This window comes from Anarrhichthys ocellatus, unplaced genomic scaffold (genome assembly GCF_004355925.1).
Source record: "Anarrhichthys ocellatus isolate YVR2014 unplaced genomic scaffold, GSC_Weel_1.0 scaffold51, whole genome shotgun sequence".
Classification (NCBI taxonomy): Eukaryota; Metazoa; Chordata; class Actinopteri; order Perciformes; family Anarhichadidae; genus Anarrhichthys; species Anarrhichthys ocellatus.
This window is the reverse complement of record NW_022280081.1, coordinates 2,210,341-2,228,976: the sequence shown is the minus strand read 5'-3', so window position 1 is coordinate 2,228,976 and position 18,636 is coordinate 2,210,341. Positions and strand designations below refer to the sequence as shown.

General features: G+C 39.1%; 1 protein-coding gene across 2 annotated transcripts in view; it reads right to left on the bottom strand.

Annotated features, from left to right (window-relative positions):
- Positions 1 to 9,774: 9,774 nt before the first annotated feature.
- plekhm3 (pleckstrin homology domain containing, family M, member 3) overlaps positions 9,775 to 18,636 on the bottom strand; it is a 42,877-nt gene continuing 34,015 nt past the window's right edge. For both annotated transcript variants that reach the window (XM_031870037.1, XM_031870038.1), the window contains exons 7-8: positions 15,505 to 15,662; positions 9,775 to 12,606 (exon numbers count right to left, since the gene is read on the bottom strand). In XM_031870037.1, the coding sequence (XP_031725897.1) occupies positions 12,447 to 12,606; positions 15,505 to 15,662 (318 nt within the window). In that variant the 3' untranslated portion in view covers positions 9,775 to 12,446. The remainder of the gene's footprint in view (positions 12,607 to 15,504; positions 15,663 to 18,636) is intronic.

Below are 18,636 nucleotides of genomic sequence, written 5' to 3'. Positions count from 1 at the left end.
GCCCCAGGACCGAATAAAGTCCGCCTGGAGCTGCAGCACCTCCTCATCACACACACGCTGCATTCAGGGGCTGTCGGAAATGTTATATTCGACCGTGAACGCACAGAGGAGATTTCAAGCGTAGCCAGTATGAAAAGGAAAATAAGCATTTCCTGCATGCAAGGAAACATTTTAGGAATAAGATAGAACTTAGTTTATCTCAGCTGTTGCAGTGCAAAGTAGGAACAATTATAAACGTGTAAAGAAGCTCAATGAGTAAGGGCTTAAGTTTCTCAAAAGTGATTTGATTTATAATGACATGCTCCAAACCAAAACAAATCAACAGCTCTGAGATAAAAGTAAAGACACTGTTAATATCTGACCACACATTTTTTCTCCTCAGTGATTACCAACAATATGCAAGTTTGTGTATAAATTATGGCAATTAAAGACACTACGAAAAGGAAAACAAATCAAGTTGAATAAAATAACAAAATTAGGAAAATTTAAGCAATTCAAAGAATAAACTATATTAAGAAATAGATGAAAATAACAGATGATACAGTTGTATTGCAGTTCTACTGCAGTGATTTATTTACTTCGTCACTGTAGGCTTATTCTGCAGGAAAGTAACTAAATAGATGACATGTACTTTATTGCAAAGGTCGTATGACCAACAACTTTGAAGGAAGTTGCAATTAAGTATTTACACTTTATGTTTCCATGTCTAAAGTTATGTTGACAATTTTTGCTGACTTAAATTATTTATCTACTACTAAACTTGGCTGTTCATTTTCTGCAAATTGACTAATTAGTTCATCAACTAATTGTTTTAGTGCTAGTATTAATAATATTTATTTGCAGTCCATAGTTAAAATGAGGTCCAGCTCAACTAACTGCAACATTAAAAAGCCAATAGATAGCCCATATGCAGGATTTAGAGTATTTTTTCTAAAGTGGTATTTACTACTTTTACTTACATTAAAGATCTGATTACTTTAAACACTGTAATTCCGTTCGTCTTCTGATCTCCAGTACAAACTATTTCACAGTTGCAAATGTGAACGTTCCAAATGTGTCCCGGTTTGTTTCCTGTTCCAGTGTTTATATCTAATCTGAGAAATATTGTTCCTAATCTGGATTTGTCATTAATAAACACACTTCACGTAGATTCCCATGTGTAGAAACTACTTTTGACACGGTCCATGTCGTAATTGTGCCCCACCGACTGCACGTGAACGCACCAGTGAGTTGTATTTATGACTTCCTGCATTAGGAGGTAGGACTTTACCTGGAGAGCCTGAAGGTATAAGGTGATGGATGAGGTCTCTTCACCCACAGACACCCCGACCACACTACCACACTCGCACACACACACACACACACACACACACACACCACACAAAACAATAGTGACAGGCATATTTATATAGCATTTCAAATAATTCACAATATTGTTGACATGTACAGTCATTTCCCTTTCTCATGCCTGCAGGCTGGTAATCACAGTCCTTCTTTTGTCTTGGGTCTTTTCTATTTTACAGTCCTTCTGTCTTTTTGCTCTTGTGTTCCTTTTTAACATCACTAAACATCCCCAGGTTCATGTATAGAGGAGTACTGATATGCAGTTAGCTCACATACACTCACCCAGACTTCAGTTTGTCATTAACATCCGCCAACGGACTCTTTGCCATTTCCTGTTGGCTCCGATTACACCAACGACGACGGCAGGACGTGAAGGACTGACACATTTAATGCAACACGTGCAATGGATGTGTAACCATGCACACCCATAGCGGACTAAATGCTAATGATTAGTTATTTATTCAAAGCCTACATACTCTATTCCAACCCATATGTTTTGTTTTGCAGAGGTTAAAGAGGACCCTTGTTCTTTGTCGTCAAAGTTTTTTTACAATCTGGCATGGTGGGATTTAGTAAAGTTGCCAGAGCAATTGTAAAAATCTGTGGTGCTCAATAACTGATCGTATGACTCTGCTCTCTACGCTGCTCACACACACACACACACAGACACACCCACACAGCCATATCCCACGTAGGACAAAGTTCACAACGCTCTCTGGGGGACAAAGGTCTCAAAAGGTGTGTTTGTGTGTGTGTGTGTGTGCGTGTGTGTGCGTGTGCGTGTGCTCAACATATCAGCCAAAACAAGTCGTTCTCAGTCTGATTCACCTTAACTCAAGTTACTTTGACAAATGAAAGCAAACAGCGAGGAGTTCATATGTAAAGCCTAGACGGCATCAATCTCCTATGTGTACACACACACACACACACACACACACACACACACACACACACACACACATATACACACATATACACACATACCTGAGTACTTGTGGTGATTTTCCCAGCTTTCAGTGGGAACACAAGGAGACCTGATCAGGTCACTACAAGATACACATACATATTTGAGCGTCTCTGTCTGGGAGGAGCCACGTTGACATGGTGTCTCACCTCGTCTGTCACCTTAACCTTCTCATTTGATCCCAAACAAACACTTGAAGGAGACTAAAACACCAGAAATAAATCACTTGGAAAATGTCCTCACAACCCAAGTCTATAAGAGCACTCACACACACACACACACACACACACACACACACACACACACACAATGCTGGGCAACAAGTAAAAACTAATTTTGTTAAAAAATAAACCTACTTTGTTTAATTTGATGGAAGATTAAGATGAGATTAAAATCATTTAGGACGATGGGTCAGCTAATGCTGGTTTTCAATGTGAATTCTTACTTTTGAAAATAAAGATAAAAACAGTTTGTGATCAAATTCATGTAAATTTTGACAACTGTACAAATGTTGGCTGTAGATTTTAGCAGGATAGCATTACTCTTTTTTTCTCTCTTTGTAGTCAGCTTTGGGTTTTTGCAGTTTTTTAATTCTATTCTTCACTCTCATGGTCTTGTCTTTGGCTAAAGTACCCCTTCCTTAAGCAAATCTCCGAGTATTTCCCTCATGTTTTTATTTTTGAGTTGACAGAAAGGACACACGGGAAGACAAATCCGTGTCCACACGCAGCTTTCTAATGATTTGATTATAGATTCTCTGCTTCTAAACCTCTCTTTGTGCGTAGTCCGCACACACCTTGAGGCCATTTACTTACAAAAGATGCAAACCTTACTACAGAACATTTCATTTTCCAATGCATTCTGTAGATTAAGTGGCAGTCACTTTCATGTCAGCGCAGCATGGAAATCAACATGCAGAGACTTGTACGAGTGAAGTCATCCGTCACACTGAACAAGTCTGTTTTTGTGTTCGGTGACTTTACTCTTATGTCAGACTTCTTCTTTTTTTTTTCTTCTAACATGTATCTATGTCTGGTTTAATTAAGTCTCTGCAAATTGATTTTAATGTGATGGTGAAGTGAATGGTTACGGTTGTCTGGAAGGGAAGAAAAACGCATCGAAACATCTAAACACATAACGTTAAGTGACACGCATGTGATTTATTGCGAATGAGGGTAATTGAGGTGAGCTGTGAGTTTCAGAATTCTGAATGCAAAAATCTGTTTAGAACAAACTTTATTGTCATTTTCATCAAGTACAGGTCACAAAGACGGTATCTGACTGTTATTAATGTGCTGGTTCACATGATTTACAAAACATACATACTGTATAGTAAAATGTGTTATTGCGTCCCTTATCTCAGCTGTAGGAAGAAGGACCCTAATCTTTTCAGCCAAGGTGAAATAGTGCCAAGTCGAGGTCTTCCCCACCAGAGGCTACAGTTCACGTCCCATCTCAGACCGACAGGTAAAAGTGAAACTACTTAGAAGAATAAAAAGTACCACAGTCTTCTTCTCCAAAGTGAAAAGTTGAATTCATAAGCGATGAAACACTCTCTTGCTCCATTCATTACACTCAGCTACGCTTTGCTGCTATATGTAACAGTAGCTCACGGTGGCTAATGCTAAAACTGAACATAGTTACTGGTAATCATGTAAATTACAGATGACACTTGTGGCCGCTGCTACAGTCTCTGGACAAAACAATCTAACATCAAGGTCTGTTAAATGCTAACCCCTATGCTCACCAGCTGTTCGCTGACTTTGTCTGTCTGCTGCTGGGCAGGTGGGATGCAGTGAGTTTTTAGAGCTTTGTTCGCTGTAAGCAACGCTCCTGAGAGTGGTGAGAGTAAACCAAATCAGTAAAGTCGTGGGACGGACAGTTATGGTCAATTGATATGTTATTGATTATAGTCCCCTTGAGGACTTCTTGTCCATGTTGTTGAAGCTCCACTCCAAAGTGCATTCTCAGTTTATCATTGAATGTCGAGTCTACATGGGGTCAGGGAGAATTTTGGAACCTGATTTGATTTAGTTTAAGTCTTTTGACGAATATGTATATTATATGATTTGGTCTCATTTTAGTCATTAATCTTTTGTTAGTTTAGTCTAATGTGTATATATATTTATGCACGTCTTTTAACAGCAGCACAAAAACTACTATCAGCTTCAGATATTAGAGTGGTAATGTGTCAAAGCCTTTTTGAAACAACATCTGTTCCTCTGTGGTTTCATTTCTCCTCCCTGTCGGCTCATACAGGTGTCTGCACAAAGCCTCAGTCCTGCTGCACACACACGCACACACACACACACACTCACACACACACACACACACACACACACACACACACACGCATGCACACTTTCTATGTTGATAACAATGTGACAAATGTAATTGTAGTTGATTTAATCTCTCATTAATCATTCACAGTTATCAGTTCTATATGGATTTTAGTTTATCGCTTTAAGTTTCATTTTTCAGCAGGTGGAGCTACAGTACGTTGACAGCAGTGATAAGTGAACCCTGTTCTGTTTAAATCCGGTCTGTTCTTTCCGTAAAAAAATATTTGAAGCCCAATCAGTCACTTTTATATTCCTCTACATGCTACAGGTATATTTACATAACCAGTAACCTTTGATTTAGTTCTTACTCATGGATTTGGGGCTTCAGAAATCAGGATAAAGCTCCCTTTAAAATCATGAAGCCCATAATAAACTCACTTGTGTCCCTAAGACAATCAAAAAAGTGGAAAAGCAAAAACCTGATTATTTTCTGGTTGTATTGACATGATGGCCTGTGACTATGGCTGCAATATAGATTATTTTCAATACCAATTAATACTTGTTTTATATTTCTGGAGAACATGTAAGTGAACAGATTAAACATGTAATTGTGGGATTTTCTTATATACTACCAAAATTGTACAGAGTTTGGTTGGTGGCTACTCAAACTTTTTTAGGTTGTTGTGGTTCTCCTGGGGGAATTTGGATGCATGGCCTCACTATTTGTAAAATTCGTGGGTACGACCCCGCACTGCGAACTTAAAAACAAATACACCCTGTTTTTTGCTTCAATCATTCCCTCATTTGCACTGTGTTAAAGCATGGTGAGACGTTTTCTTTAATGCTTAATTGCAAACACATTTTAATACAATTTGAGTAAGGGAAAAAAACAAACAGTGTCGACCCTTTAACATTGACAAAAGCACACAAACAATCTGCTCGGCTGAAACCTGCTGAAAGCTTGGACGTGGCCAAACGAGCCTCTGAACAACCGGGTCACTGGGAACACTGGGGCCCTGCCAGCTTTTGTGTAGCAGCTCGCTAAATGTCAGGGGGGGGCACTGTGTGTGTGTGTCAAAGCCATACACCCTCCTCTCATGTTGGGAGAGCAGAGGCCCAGTCCTTCACTCCCCTGTGACCGTTGTCCACCCCCCCACCCCCACCCTCCTTCTCTCTTTTTCTCTCCTCCGTCCTCTTTTTCTCCTTAAACTGTCTTTTGTTTTCATTTTCATTGGCATTTCTGCTCCGTCGTTGTTCAGGTCCTAAATGAGTCTTGACTGGCCCGCGGGCCATTGGAGAAGCACAAAGGACTTCGTTCTACTCGCTACAGTTGATCCATTGTGGGCGTCCCACAATGCACTAATTGGCGATGACAATTAAGCGTGGTCGACACTCAGCTTCAATTTGCCCGCTGCTGCGACATACATCACAGGCAAAGGATTCAGCCTCCGAGCCCCCTGCTCTCTCTCAGACAATATGCATATTCACTCAGGCAGGTTTACATGCACCTTTTATTCACATGAGTCTGTTATTTCTTTTTTTTCTTTCTCTCAGCTCGGTTTGAGGCTGAGCTCATAACCTGACAACCCAGCCGCAATCTGGCACATTATCGTTTATCATCTCAGCAAAGTTTGAGCCAGTTTGGAAGTTCATCCTTGACCCCAAGGAATCAGCAGTTGACAAAACAATGTCACCACAAAGGTCTATTTAGTAGCTGTTCTGGAGCTTTCCATCATATCATACAATCTTCTTCAGCAAATACAGTTTATTTTTCTTGTCATGAAATTGCAGTGGAATGAAAAATTGTTTTGACTTCTATTTGAATGTCCATGTTGGCATGCTAGCAGCTCTGTGAGGCGTTAGAAGAAAAGTCAGAAGATCACCAAAGTGTCATGCCATTTCATGCTGAGGGCGACATTAATGTGTGTACCAAACTTCACAGCAATTAATGTAGTCGTTGTTGAGACTTTTTATTCACCACCACAAATGCACCAAAAGTCATTACAAAGTCAACAAAGCCGTCATCAGAATTCGTTAAATAGTTGTGGAGATATTTCAATCTGGACTAACCAAACCTAGTCATGCTGCTAGCATTGCTAAAAACACCAGTCCACATGTGTTAATAAACACCAGTAACCCTGAAAGGGACTTGAACTTCAGCAAGAGTTCATCTTTAGTGAATAAAGCCATCTCAAATTTCAAACAATCCCACCTTTCTGCATGTTCTAAACTGCTTTTCTCTGCGTAACTAGTCGGCCATCATGCTTCTTAAGGCTGACCCCTCACCGTTTTAATGATCTGCCCCAAACTCCTGTTTTCAGCAGGAGATGCTTCACAGCAAGGAAATAATGAGACCTGTTTCATGGGACCTTTAAACGTACCTGTGCATCAGTGATACTCTGATATTCTAATGGAGGGTTTTCCTTTAGTTACAGATCTGTAAACTCAGAGGATGTCGACAAGACCAGATGTTGAGTTCAGCGTTGCTGGTTGACATTGGTGCCAAAGTGAAGCAGGAAGTGTTCCGTGAATGTCGAGGTCAGCAATTTGCTTTCTTTCAGTTACGGTAGGGATTTGTCTACCTGGGAATGGTGCGTCTGGTCTGTTCCAATCGACAAAACAATCTCACCACAAGGTTAGCTCTTCTAGAACTTTTGATCCTAACATAAGATCTTCTTCAGCAGATGGAGTTTTCCGTACAATTGTAGATGTTCACATTTTATTTTTTGAAGTTAATTTCCACGTCCTGACGAAGATTGTGTTATGCTGTTCCTTTGCGGAGGATTGCAGTGGTTGTCAGCTTGACTTCATAACAATCCAGTTTTATGGGGAAAAAATAAAAAGGGCTCAAACATGAATTAAAACGTCTCAAGTCATTCCTGTTGCCCAATTTACTTGTCTGCTGTCAATTCATATGCTCAGTATATTGCTGAGGTAAGAAATGTGTAGACATTCAGTACACCTTCAGTAGCTAGCGTAGCATAGATGTGGTAAAGCTAGTTAGCAATGTGCTAACGTACTCTGCTAATGTTAGCTCCACAAGTGTTTACATAGAGCTGGCCGATGCAATGATGCGATTGGCCAGTTTGGTCAACTGCAGGAAGTCAAACCCAAATGTCGTCAGGCAAACAATAGGAACATTTATCCACAAAGGATTCAAACACCATTTACTATTAAGAAGTTTGTCTTTATTGGCATCAGTGGCTAGCGGACAAATTTGAACAAAACCAGACAGGAGGATTAAATCAGAAAATCAACTCCCTGTATTTGCATAAGAAGTTTGGCTGCAATTAATAGGATAAAAAAAAGAACAATAACTTAAAAAGTGCAAAAGAGAGAAGAATTTCCGTCCAGTTGTTCTACTACTTAAATACTGTACAATATATTCTTCTCCAAACACGTCAAGTAAAACATACTGCAATGATGGAAATGTGCCTGCAACATAAACATAAACATCTTCAGTCGTGTGACAACCTGTAAATACACTTTAATGTACTCATCGTTTTGTCAAACTGGGTTTCACTACAGCGAAAAGATAACAGAGCTTAACAGGAATAAATTAAACACAATTCACAACAGGTTGTCTGACATGGAAATGGAAATTGGCAATATTGTATGAAGGACAGTCAAACAAAAAAACAACTAAACACAAACCTGCACGAATGAACAGACAAACATACTGCATAAAACAAGCAAATAAATAAATACAAGTTTTAAAGTCATCAGATGCACAAGTCTACAAGTCGGCTACTGTAACTACATAGAGGCAGACTACAGAGCCCAGCAGGTATTTGGGGTAATTTGTGCATAAATTAAAAACTCATACTCATGAATAAGCATCAATATTCTGTATTTATTTTGTCCCACTATATTTGGATATGGTTCGATATATTTTCTTCAGTTTGATGTACCTTGTGAACCAACAATTACTGACAAATTAGCCTAACAATGTCTAATGTGATGTCTAGATTTAATATGTGTATAACAAACTGTAAATGGCAATTCACACTTAGAAAACATCAGCAATATTTCAAAACTAAAAATTAAACATGCTTAGATTTGATCCAGATTATCTAGAACAGTCTGGAGGTAAAACTGAATATATCTAGATTCATATTTTAGCTTCAACATATTTCACAAGCTACCAGTTTGTTTAAAGACATGTTGAATCAATTACTTCTCTCCCATTAATACATCTGTGATAGTATTGCTGCCTGAAATAATGTATGGCGTAAAGCTTTGAGCTTATTTTCTGACACTTCTGTGTTTGTCACGTGTTGCATTGTAACATTGACGACGTGAAGCTGAACTATAGCGCCAGATTGCAAGTTGGGTTGGGGTCTAAAATTGAGCTGTACCGGTCTGGTTCAGCCGGGTTAGCGCTCTGTGTTAGGACAGTGAAGAACTCTTATCTGTGCATAAATAAATAAATAAATAACAATGTAACAATCCCTAAAACATGCCGGGCTCCGTGGTACAAAAATGAACATGATTTAAAATAACCCAAAATAAAACATTGACATTCTGTCAAAATATCAATCAAATTTCAACCAAAGGGTTTACTACCCTTCCATCGGTTTTTATGCAGCAGGCACAATCAGTCAACAATAACTTAAACATTACATTTTTAATACCACCTGTAAATGAAAACAAAAGAAATGTAATCAACTGACACATCAGTGCACTTTTCCTGCCACATTTGAAACTACACTCGGTTATTTAGTTTTAGTCTACAGTACCCTACCTGCTTCATAAACAGGAATAACTTGTCGGTTTGATCTCAAAAGTACCTATTCACGCATAAACATACTGCCGACTACGGTGGATTATTCATTCACACATGAATTCTCTTCAAAGTTAAAATGTTTTATGGCTCAAACAAGTTTGGAAAAACAGGATGAAGACAGATGAGCAAAAAGAAACAACACTGAAATAAAGATAAAACCCGTCTGTTGGCACTGAGAACGCAGTTTCTCAGAAAAGACAAGTAGCAGGAAGAAACAGCTGCTACGTTTGAAATTCTTACAAATTCAACTCGCTGTAACAAAACCATGGAGTGCAGCTTTCAAAGATCAATGGAAGCAGCATTTACTAAAGGTTTTCAATTTGTGATTGGAGCAACAATGTGTTTCGAGTTGTAGAAAAATAAAAACTCACTGTTTCGGACTTTAAAAATTCTCTTTGTTGGATGAACCACATTAGTTTTAGAAATCCACCGAAAACTTTAAACAGATTCTGAAACAAATATTTGCAGAGTTTTCTAAAAATGTCTGTTTTCCTTTCATTTTTGGGCATCAGTTAGCTGATTTATTAGCTTCAAACCTGACTAATGTTGATTTTTCTAACAGTTCAGTAAGATTAGCCTGAAAACAGGATGGAAACACAGCATCAATGTAAAGTGTTTCCGGACCTTTACACATGAAAGCAGTGAGTTCTGAAGGCCATCTAGGTTGCATAGAGATACTAAAAGCTAAAGCTGCTATCATGTGTGATAGAGTCTGCATAAAGAAAGCACAACAGGAAGTAGAATCAGAGGAAGAGGGGAGGGAAGAGGCGACAACGAAAGGATACGTGAAAGATTATTGCCCCCGTTAATTTACAGTAAGACTGATGGAGGGAAGAAGATGTGCTCAGACAGACTGACAGAGTCCCTTTCTAAATTCAAGTCTGTTTGCAGTTTTACATTAAAATAACACCGATTTAAAATGAGTGACTTAAAAATCATCATTCATTCCACATGTACAAGTTAAATAACTCAGTGTAAGTAAAATGAGATCTGATGAAAGATGGATTTCTATACTTCAATCACAGCTATTTATAACTTCTACTATTAATATTATTGAGTAAAACATCCCAATTTATTGGCTCCAGTTACATCCCAAATGAGCCCAACATGGAATCAAATATGTTTGGATTTGTTCAGTTACCATAGATTTCACGACACGTTGTCAAAGCTGGAGAGAGAAAATGATCAGAACGTCAAATGAAACTTCTGACACCGTCCCTGCAGCACAACCCGTTTCCTGCTGTTGATCCACAGAAGCACAACAAAATAAGACTAAATACACTTGATTATTACTAGTAATTAATAACTTTACTGGGGCTATTATTTTCATTATCGATACTTTTCCTTGATGAATCTCTTGGTCTCTAAAACTTCAGAAAATAGTAAAATGCCCATCAAGTTGTTTTTTTTTGCTCTTTTGTCGAACTACCAGTCCCAAACCCAAAGAACTTCAGTTCATTGTGATGCAAGACGAAGAAACATTCACGAGTATCTAAATGTACTTGTGAGTCTACTGGAGCATTACATGAAAATAGGAAAAGCATTGTTGCATTTGTAATAAATATATTTCTTATATTTACACAGCCTTTTTGTGTGTTTTAAACGATATTATAGCAAATGTAACAGTCTGGAACAGACTTAACTTACAGACGGACGGTGAAATAACGGATTTTGCTGCAGTGGTGGTTTGAGAAGCCTCTATTGATGTTCTGATAACTGATTAAAGGACAGGTTCACATTTTTTTCAAGTGCATCTTAAAATAATCCCCACATACCCTTATGTGCATTGTGAAGTTTTTGCTTGCTGTAATCATTCCTCCTGTTCATAGCGGCCTTTAAAAGATCATCTACTATTGAAAATTCAATGCGAGTGATGGGGGACAAAACTCCACAGTCCCTGTTCTGTATAAAAGTATATTTCAGACTTTATTTAAAGTTCATATGAGGCTTCAGGCCGAGTTAGATTGATTTGTCAAGGTAGACGGATATATTCCAGCCCTTTTTCTACACAAGTCCCTTTTTTGGTTCCCTGCACAGTGTTTCTTTGCTGAGCTGAGGCGGAGGGACAGTTACACAAAGATTTATATTTAACAGACAGTAACTGGAAAATAACCACTTGACTTGACTGAGACTGCTAAAAGCCTTGAATTCACTTGCATTTAGACAGGGATCTTTATAAATGCCACTGTGAACAGGAGGAATTATTACATCCAGCAAAACCTGTCCCATTGCTCATATTAGCACCCATACTTTAATATTTACCTTCATAGCAATGGACATTAATGAAAGTAGACAACAACTGATATTCTCTGTAAAGAAGGAAACTTTTTGCAGCCACCTATTAAGACTACAGTGTGACAGTTTAATACTGAAATACTCATGTTCAGTCATTTAATCTGTAAACAAAGACAAAACAAAAAAGGATGACATGTTCCCAAAATGAGCTTCTTTTGTTTGACCAACAAAAAACAAAAAAACTAAAAGGAAAACAGCAAATCTTCACATTTGAGAGGCTGGAACCAGAGAATGTTTTCCATGTTAGATAAATTATTAATCAATTGATAATTCATCTTCTGTCCATTCTTCTAATGGTTTCGTCACTGAACTTGTGCTGAAAGACGTTGGTTAAAATAAACCACCGAAATGTTCCAACTGTTACTTTGAATGTCTCTAGTTTATCAGCCGTGATTTGGGATTAAGTGAAAGTAGTGATGTGGTAAAAGGATGGAGACGGCGGACCTTGACGTGTGACGTTTGAGTACAAAATACAAGCAGTTCAGTCTGTAAAGCCTGGTGCAGCAGTTCTTCAGGTGGTGTTCTCCCTGCTCTTCACTGTCGCACAAAGAGGGCTGAGCTCAGGTGTGTGTGTGTGTGTGCGTGTGTGTGCTAGCAGGTACACACACACATAAGAAACACAAACCTGAAACAAAAAGGTGAGAGATATTGTTTTGGTGCAGGCTGAACTCTTGTCACAGAATTTGTCCTGTGGTGACACATGATTCAGAAAAGCAGGCACTTTGTCCAGCATCATGGCCTGGCAGCACCCTAGTTGTTCAATTGTGTGTGTGTCTCAGGTGTCTTGGTAGGGCAGGTGAAAGCAGCCGGGGCTGTCGTCATCAGGTGACCAGAAGGAGGACGGCCTCATGTGGAGCTCTCTGCGAACACAGCGAGGACACGGCTGCGCTTTCTGCCGACACTCTGCGTGGAACACGGCGCCGCAGCCATCACACCTGCAACCACCAAGGTGAACACACAGGTGAGTCATCGAGCTGTCTGTGGGAGACGGCCATCAGCATGTCATAATTCTGCATTACACCTGACAAAAAACACTTACAAGTGAGAATGCTGAAATTAAAAGACATTTTCTGCGTTCCAAATTACACCAGTGTTCAATTCAAAAAATATTTGGTAACCTTTTTTTCCCCACAACTACTGCTGGAGTTGTGTGAGAGTTTGTAAACAGATGCTTTGATGATGTTAAATGCTGACCCCATTTACTCCAATTCATCAAGACTTTAGTCAGTTTTTGGATTCTCCTAAATGTGGAGGCATGAGAGAAAAACAAAGTTCTCTACAAGAATTCATGGTAAAATTAGGTCGTTTTGGGGGTGAAGTATTCCTTGAGTATTTAAAAACTACTCCCTTGTAATTTTGTTAACAAAAATTTTGAAGAACAATATTCTTGACCCTTTTTCAAATCTTAGTTTTTTGTCGTGACACAATTTCAGATTAATACCAGTGTTCATTTTGAACTATGAAGAAAAAGATTTGTAGACAAAACTGTTTTCACAACAAAAACAAGACTTAAACTAAATGAAGAGTAACCTTTGCTAACTTTGATGCTATGTAGAACATTTTCGGTGTGTCACAATTCCGTATTGCATTGTTAGTTTCGTTAACAAAGAAATATATGCATCTACACACTTCTTTCCACTTACAAGTCAGCAGAATTTAGATAGCGTGTTTTTGATTTTGCAAAATCTTTCAAGCATTCATTTTGTCAGTGAAAATATTTGTTGACTTACCTTTTTCACGACAAAAACAAAATAAAGTAACCTTTGAAAACTATGAGACAATGTATTACATATTTAGTCACCAAATGAAAACTAAATGATGACGTGAAAGACAAACGGACTAATCACTGTTTTAATGCAACAACCTGCATGTGTCTCACAAACTGAACATGATCCATTAAGTATGGTACCGCAGGCTGATCACATCCAGTTATTGCTCATTTCCTGCACCGACGGAGTCTGAGTAACTAAGTCAACAGCTCCACTCAGTTCCGGTAAGTACAGTAGGTAGAGCTGTTATCAGTTAAGACTTCACACCTCCTTCACAAGTCATAAAACACAACTCAACACACTGTGGGTGTGTGAGTGTGAGTGACAGCACAGACTGTGTGCCGGTGTGATTCTTGTAGGAATCGGTCCTGATCGGCTCTTATCTCTCTGCTGTCCGTCACTATGAGTTTAAGTGACGAGGCTCTGGACTCTGTTAACTGTCCATGTCGGGAATGAGTGTCCACACACAGCTCTCTCACATCAACCAGTGTGAGGAACAAGCTGCAGATACCCCGAGAGACAACTCACTCACACGTTTCATCTCTTTCCTTTAGTGGCGTCTATTCATGCAAAATTTGGTCATTAGTTTCATTGTATACTATTTCATTAAAATGTCATAAAAGAAGTCATAGCATTTTAATGCCAAAAAAAGTAATAGTAGAATATGTCATAGTATAGTATGTCACGTCTAAATGTTACTATGAAAACTGTATAGAGAACATAGAGAAATAAGAACATTGTTTCTGCAAGGAGACGTTGCTGTTGAATTTTTTAAAATGTTATGTTTATCTGCAGTGCTTTGTACCACTGAAGGAAAGTTTAAAAATAACGTATGTTTTCTAACATTTGGATGAACCGATCCATTGTCCCGGAAACAACCCTTTGATAAAGTCAGCAATGACCAAAATGTCTTTCCTCTCAAACTTAAATTGGTCCTCACAAAGACAGAAGAACATGAGCAAACACTCAGGTACGCAGCATGTAGAAACGCATACTCAACCTGAGGGCCTGGAACAGAAATAAATGGAGCTAGTAGCACAGACAGTGACATTACTACACTTTATGTCCTCTCACCCCTGAGAGTTTCCCTATGGCTCTCTACTGCTTGCTTATTATAAAAGGAGTTCATTCAGCATGTCAGTCTCAAGAGATTTTTTCGTTTGTAATGCAGGTGCTTTGCTTTTAGGTGCACTCTCAGAAGAAGAAGAGTTCTTGATTCAACTCATTACCTTCTGAAGAATCTCTCCAGAAGCTTCTGCAGAACGGCATTTCTCAAGGTAGACCGAACATGAAGCAAACTTTAGAGGCAGCAGAGACAGTGGAGAGACACGAGCTGACACTCGGTCCAGGAGTAGTCCGCTCCAAATGAAAATGTTTTAGCATGAGCTACAGATGTGCTGGTCCTCAAGGTGTTTGACGCCACTTCATGAATGTATAGAAACAAGGAAATAAATATAATACCGTAATACAATAATATACTTACTGGTACTGCATATACATGGTCTAGTACACTGGTTCTGTCTGCTCCAATACTGTTTATATGTATATATACTGTATGTGTGTATGTGTGTATGTGTATATGTATATATGTATATGTGTGTGGATACACATTTACTACAGTACTGCATAAACTGTTTACATCACAGTTTATACATTTTACAATAAAAGTACACTTTTATACTACAGTATTATATTGCATTCCTATATTGTAGTTGCTGCACTTTTTGTATCTTTAATTCTAATTAGAAATGTCATTGCAAACGACTGCTTCGCTGTTAATCGTTGAATGTGACAATAAAGAACTTAAACTCGATCTGTCCTTCGGAGCAGTGGTTGTGTCTACACACAATAGTTCTTCTGCTTTTTCATGTTTATTTGACAACCTGACAAAGATCTCTGAATGATCAAATTCACTGAAATCCTGTCTTGTCTAAACCTTTTCCACTGAATCAAGTCTTTTCAGATCAAATAATGGAATGTCTATGATGAATGAGCAGCCCAGACTTGTTTGGCTAAGTAAATGTTCTACTGTTCTGTAGAGAAACATTATCTGAGGATGTGTACCTCTTGGTGGCGTTCTCCTGGAAGGGGTAGATGACCTGTCTGTTGTGGCAGAGCTCACAGATGAAGCCTTTCTCTCGACACAAACTGCAGCTGAACACGTGGGAGCTGGCAAACTTGATCACCTTAGACAGGAAGGGAGCCAGTTTCCCATCGATCACCTGGAGGGTGAGGAGAGAGGGATGAACGGGGGGAGAACAGAAGAAAGGACGTGGTCAACAACAATAAAGCATTTTAGCACTCTGCTAAAAGTCTATGTGGGTCTGAATTAGTGAGGATGAAATATGAGAACCTGAAGTGCGATTCAAGGAATTTTAGTGTATTGTAGTGAATAGACAGTGGATGACTTAAGAGGACAACACTGTCAGTGAAAAGAAAAGCTGCGCAGAATCTCAGAGATATAAAACTGAATATGGTTGTTTTGTCGTGTCATGTTAATAATGACACGACAAATACACTCTGTGTATGTGAGACAAAAGTTGGAGAAAGACTGCGGTCGAGATACAATTTACAAGAGAGATCTTGAGAGAGAGAGCGAGAGAGCTTGTATTCAGATACAAGTGGTTCCACCTGGCAGAGCTCTGGACCTCCCAATTATAACCTCCTTCATGCTGTTTGTTACACGACGAGGAGAAGAGGAGGACGAGGAGGAAGAAAGCACACAAACAGAGGAAAGATGGAGGAACACAGATCCTATTTACAGTAAATCATAGACTGAGATTAAATGGCCTACACTGAAGGCCTTTACTATAACAGACCTTACGTACAATCTTGATATGAAATGATCAGTCTCAGACCAACATGAGGGTCGTGTGTCAGATCAAATCTCACTAAAAACAAGATATATTCCAGTCAGCCTCTGACTCGACTTTTACAGTAAAACAGATTAGTGATTATTCATTTGGTGTTGTTTTCAAACACTATGCACTGGGCAAGATAGAATGTCCCAATATTAGTCCAGACCTCAACATTAGGCCTGGGTGATAGGGCGAAGATCAATCTCCATATAGGTCATTTCATATCTCGATGACAATATAAATCACCATACTGCACGTCATTCTGTAATTCCATGATTAAATAGTCCATACAACATTAACAAATGATGAAGCTTATACTTGTGTACGTATACTCCTCTGTGAATGAAATACTACAAATGAAATATTAAGTATTTTGACCTTTATAAAAATCTTTAATTAAAAAAACGGTTTCAAGGGAAACCATAGAGAAAAAATATAAATATATATCCATATATACATCATTGCTGTATTTCTTGATGAAACAACAGTTTAGCAATCAGCGAGCAAATCCTTCAGTGTCCATAGCTCTGGTTGTATGGAAACCTCACTGTGTGACGACAACCACAAATTGTCATTTTAAAATTTCTGTTTGTGAACAAATTATACAAACAAGAATTTACTTGTTAATTAGAGTGCTTTCGGGTGCTGGTTTGGCGCATTTCTTTCTAGCTGTTAGGCTAAGTTATGCTAAGCTAGGCTAGCTAGATTGGTAACAAGGTTTGATACAGGCTGCTGGTGTGTGATGAGATCTGAACTTTTATTCAAACATGGTCTCGACAGATGTTTTTTACGTAGGAAATGGTTCCGACATCGTGTCTTACGCACACTGAGAACGTTTTGTTTTAAAGGAAAATTCCACAATGTACCTCCAAGTGTCCCTAATTAAATTTTTGCGTCTGTATGTGAGAATAAGTCCAGTACAAATGATGAATGTTATATGTGTCCCCACACTAAACCTAAGCAGCCCAGCTCAGTCCGGTCCAGCCCGGTCCGCATGACGAATGGCTCTCCTGATGGAGGCTGACAGGCTCGGTAATTAAGGCCCTCTATAATTGGACTGGGCAGAATCAAACGACTGGCAGCACAGCTCTGGTGGTTGCTGGGTACTCTAGAGGGACGGTGGGAAAGATGGAGGGCGGCACAGGAAGATGGCTGGACGGGGAGGGACAGAAGTAAACGGAAAGGAGAGAGCAATATAAAGAAAACAACGCATTGTACATGTATGAAGCCTGGACCCAGTCATATATCATAAATTGATTAAAAAATAACTGGTCCATGATATTATCAAATTAATTTCTCTAAAGTCACAAATACTTTCCTTCTTTTTTAAAAATAAATGTCCATATATTTGCCGTACTGCTTGCTATAAATATCCGCTGACCATTTTATTTGCTACTCCAAAGTACCAAAGCCCCGCTGGGTCACACTGGGACAATCATTCAGACAGGAACCTAAATTTCAACCCTATTAATTTGCACACTTGCTCGCATCCAACAAGGACAACAATGAAGTCAAATATTGATGGCTGTCCCGAGTGTCTGGGCCAACCAGCAGCGAGCCCGCTGGCAGACCTCTCAGTGCTCCGATGGGAGTTCAGGGTCGGCTGGCTCGGTCTAACTTCTGTCTCCACAACGGACAGGGTTTGACATGTGGATCCCGCAAAACGATTAGAGTCCCTATGAGGGGTCAGCAGTCGGCACAGGCCCTGAGATAAACTGAAGCAGTTCTGAGATGATTAACAGGATGAGAGAAAAGAAATATATTCTGTTAGACTACTGTTTCTCTAACTTGTATTTTTTTTATTTTTCCTCGATGGTTTAATGTCTTCAGGTATCTAAAATGATTCAAAGGAAACAATCTGAGAATGTAAAAGAGCTCTTTGATGAGGGGTTGAAAGCAGGCATTGCTCAAAAAGGTTAGGAACAGCTGCCTTATGTCTACACTGACGTAACAGTGTGACTGCAGGTTTCGTGACGATACATTTATGACGACAATATTCCTTAAAATCATCTCCATTGTGGAAACACAAACAAGAATGCTCAAAGTTACACATTTAGTTCCTGATTTTCATTTAGTTCATGGAAGCTCATGGGTAACTATTGGAAAAGAGCTGACATGTCTGATTCAGGTCAGTGTACACTTATTAAAACATTGCAGAGGAAAAAAACAAAACATATGTCAACAGAATATGTTGTGGATTTCAACATATAAAAGCATGTGCAAGACAACAGTAGTATCAGTACCAGGATTAAAAAAACAATGTTTATGATTCTGGAGCAGCCAACCAGGACAACACCCCCCCCCCGAACCCCCCCCACCCCCCCCCCACACCACAAAC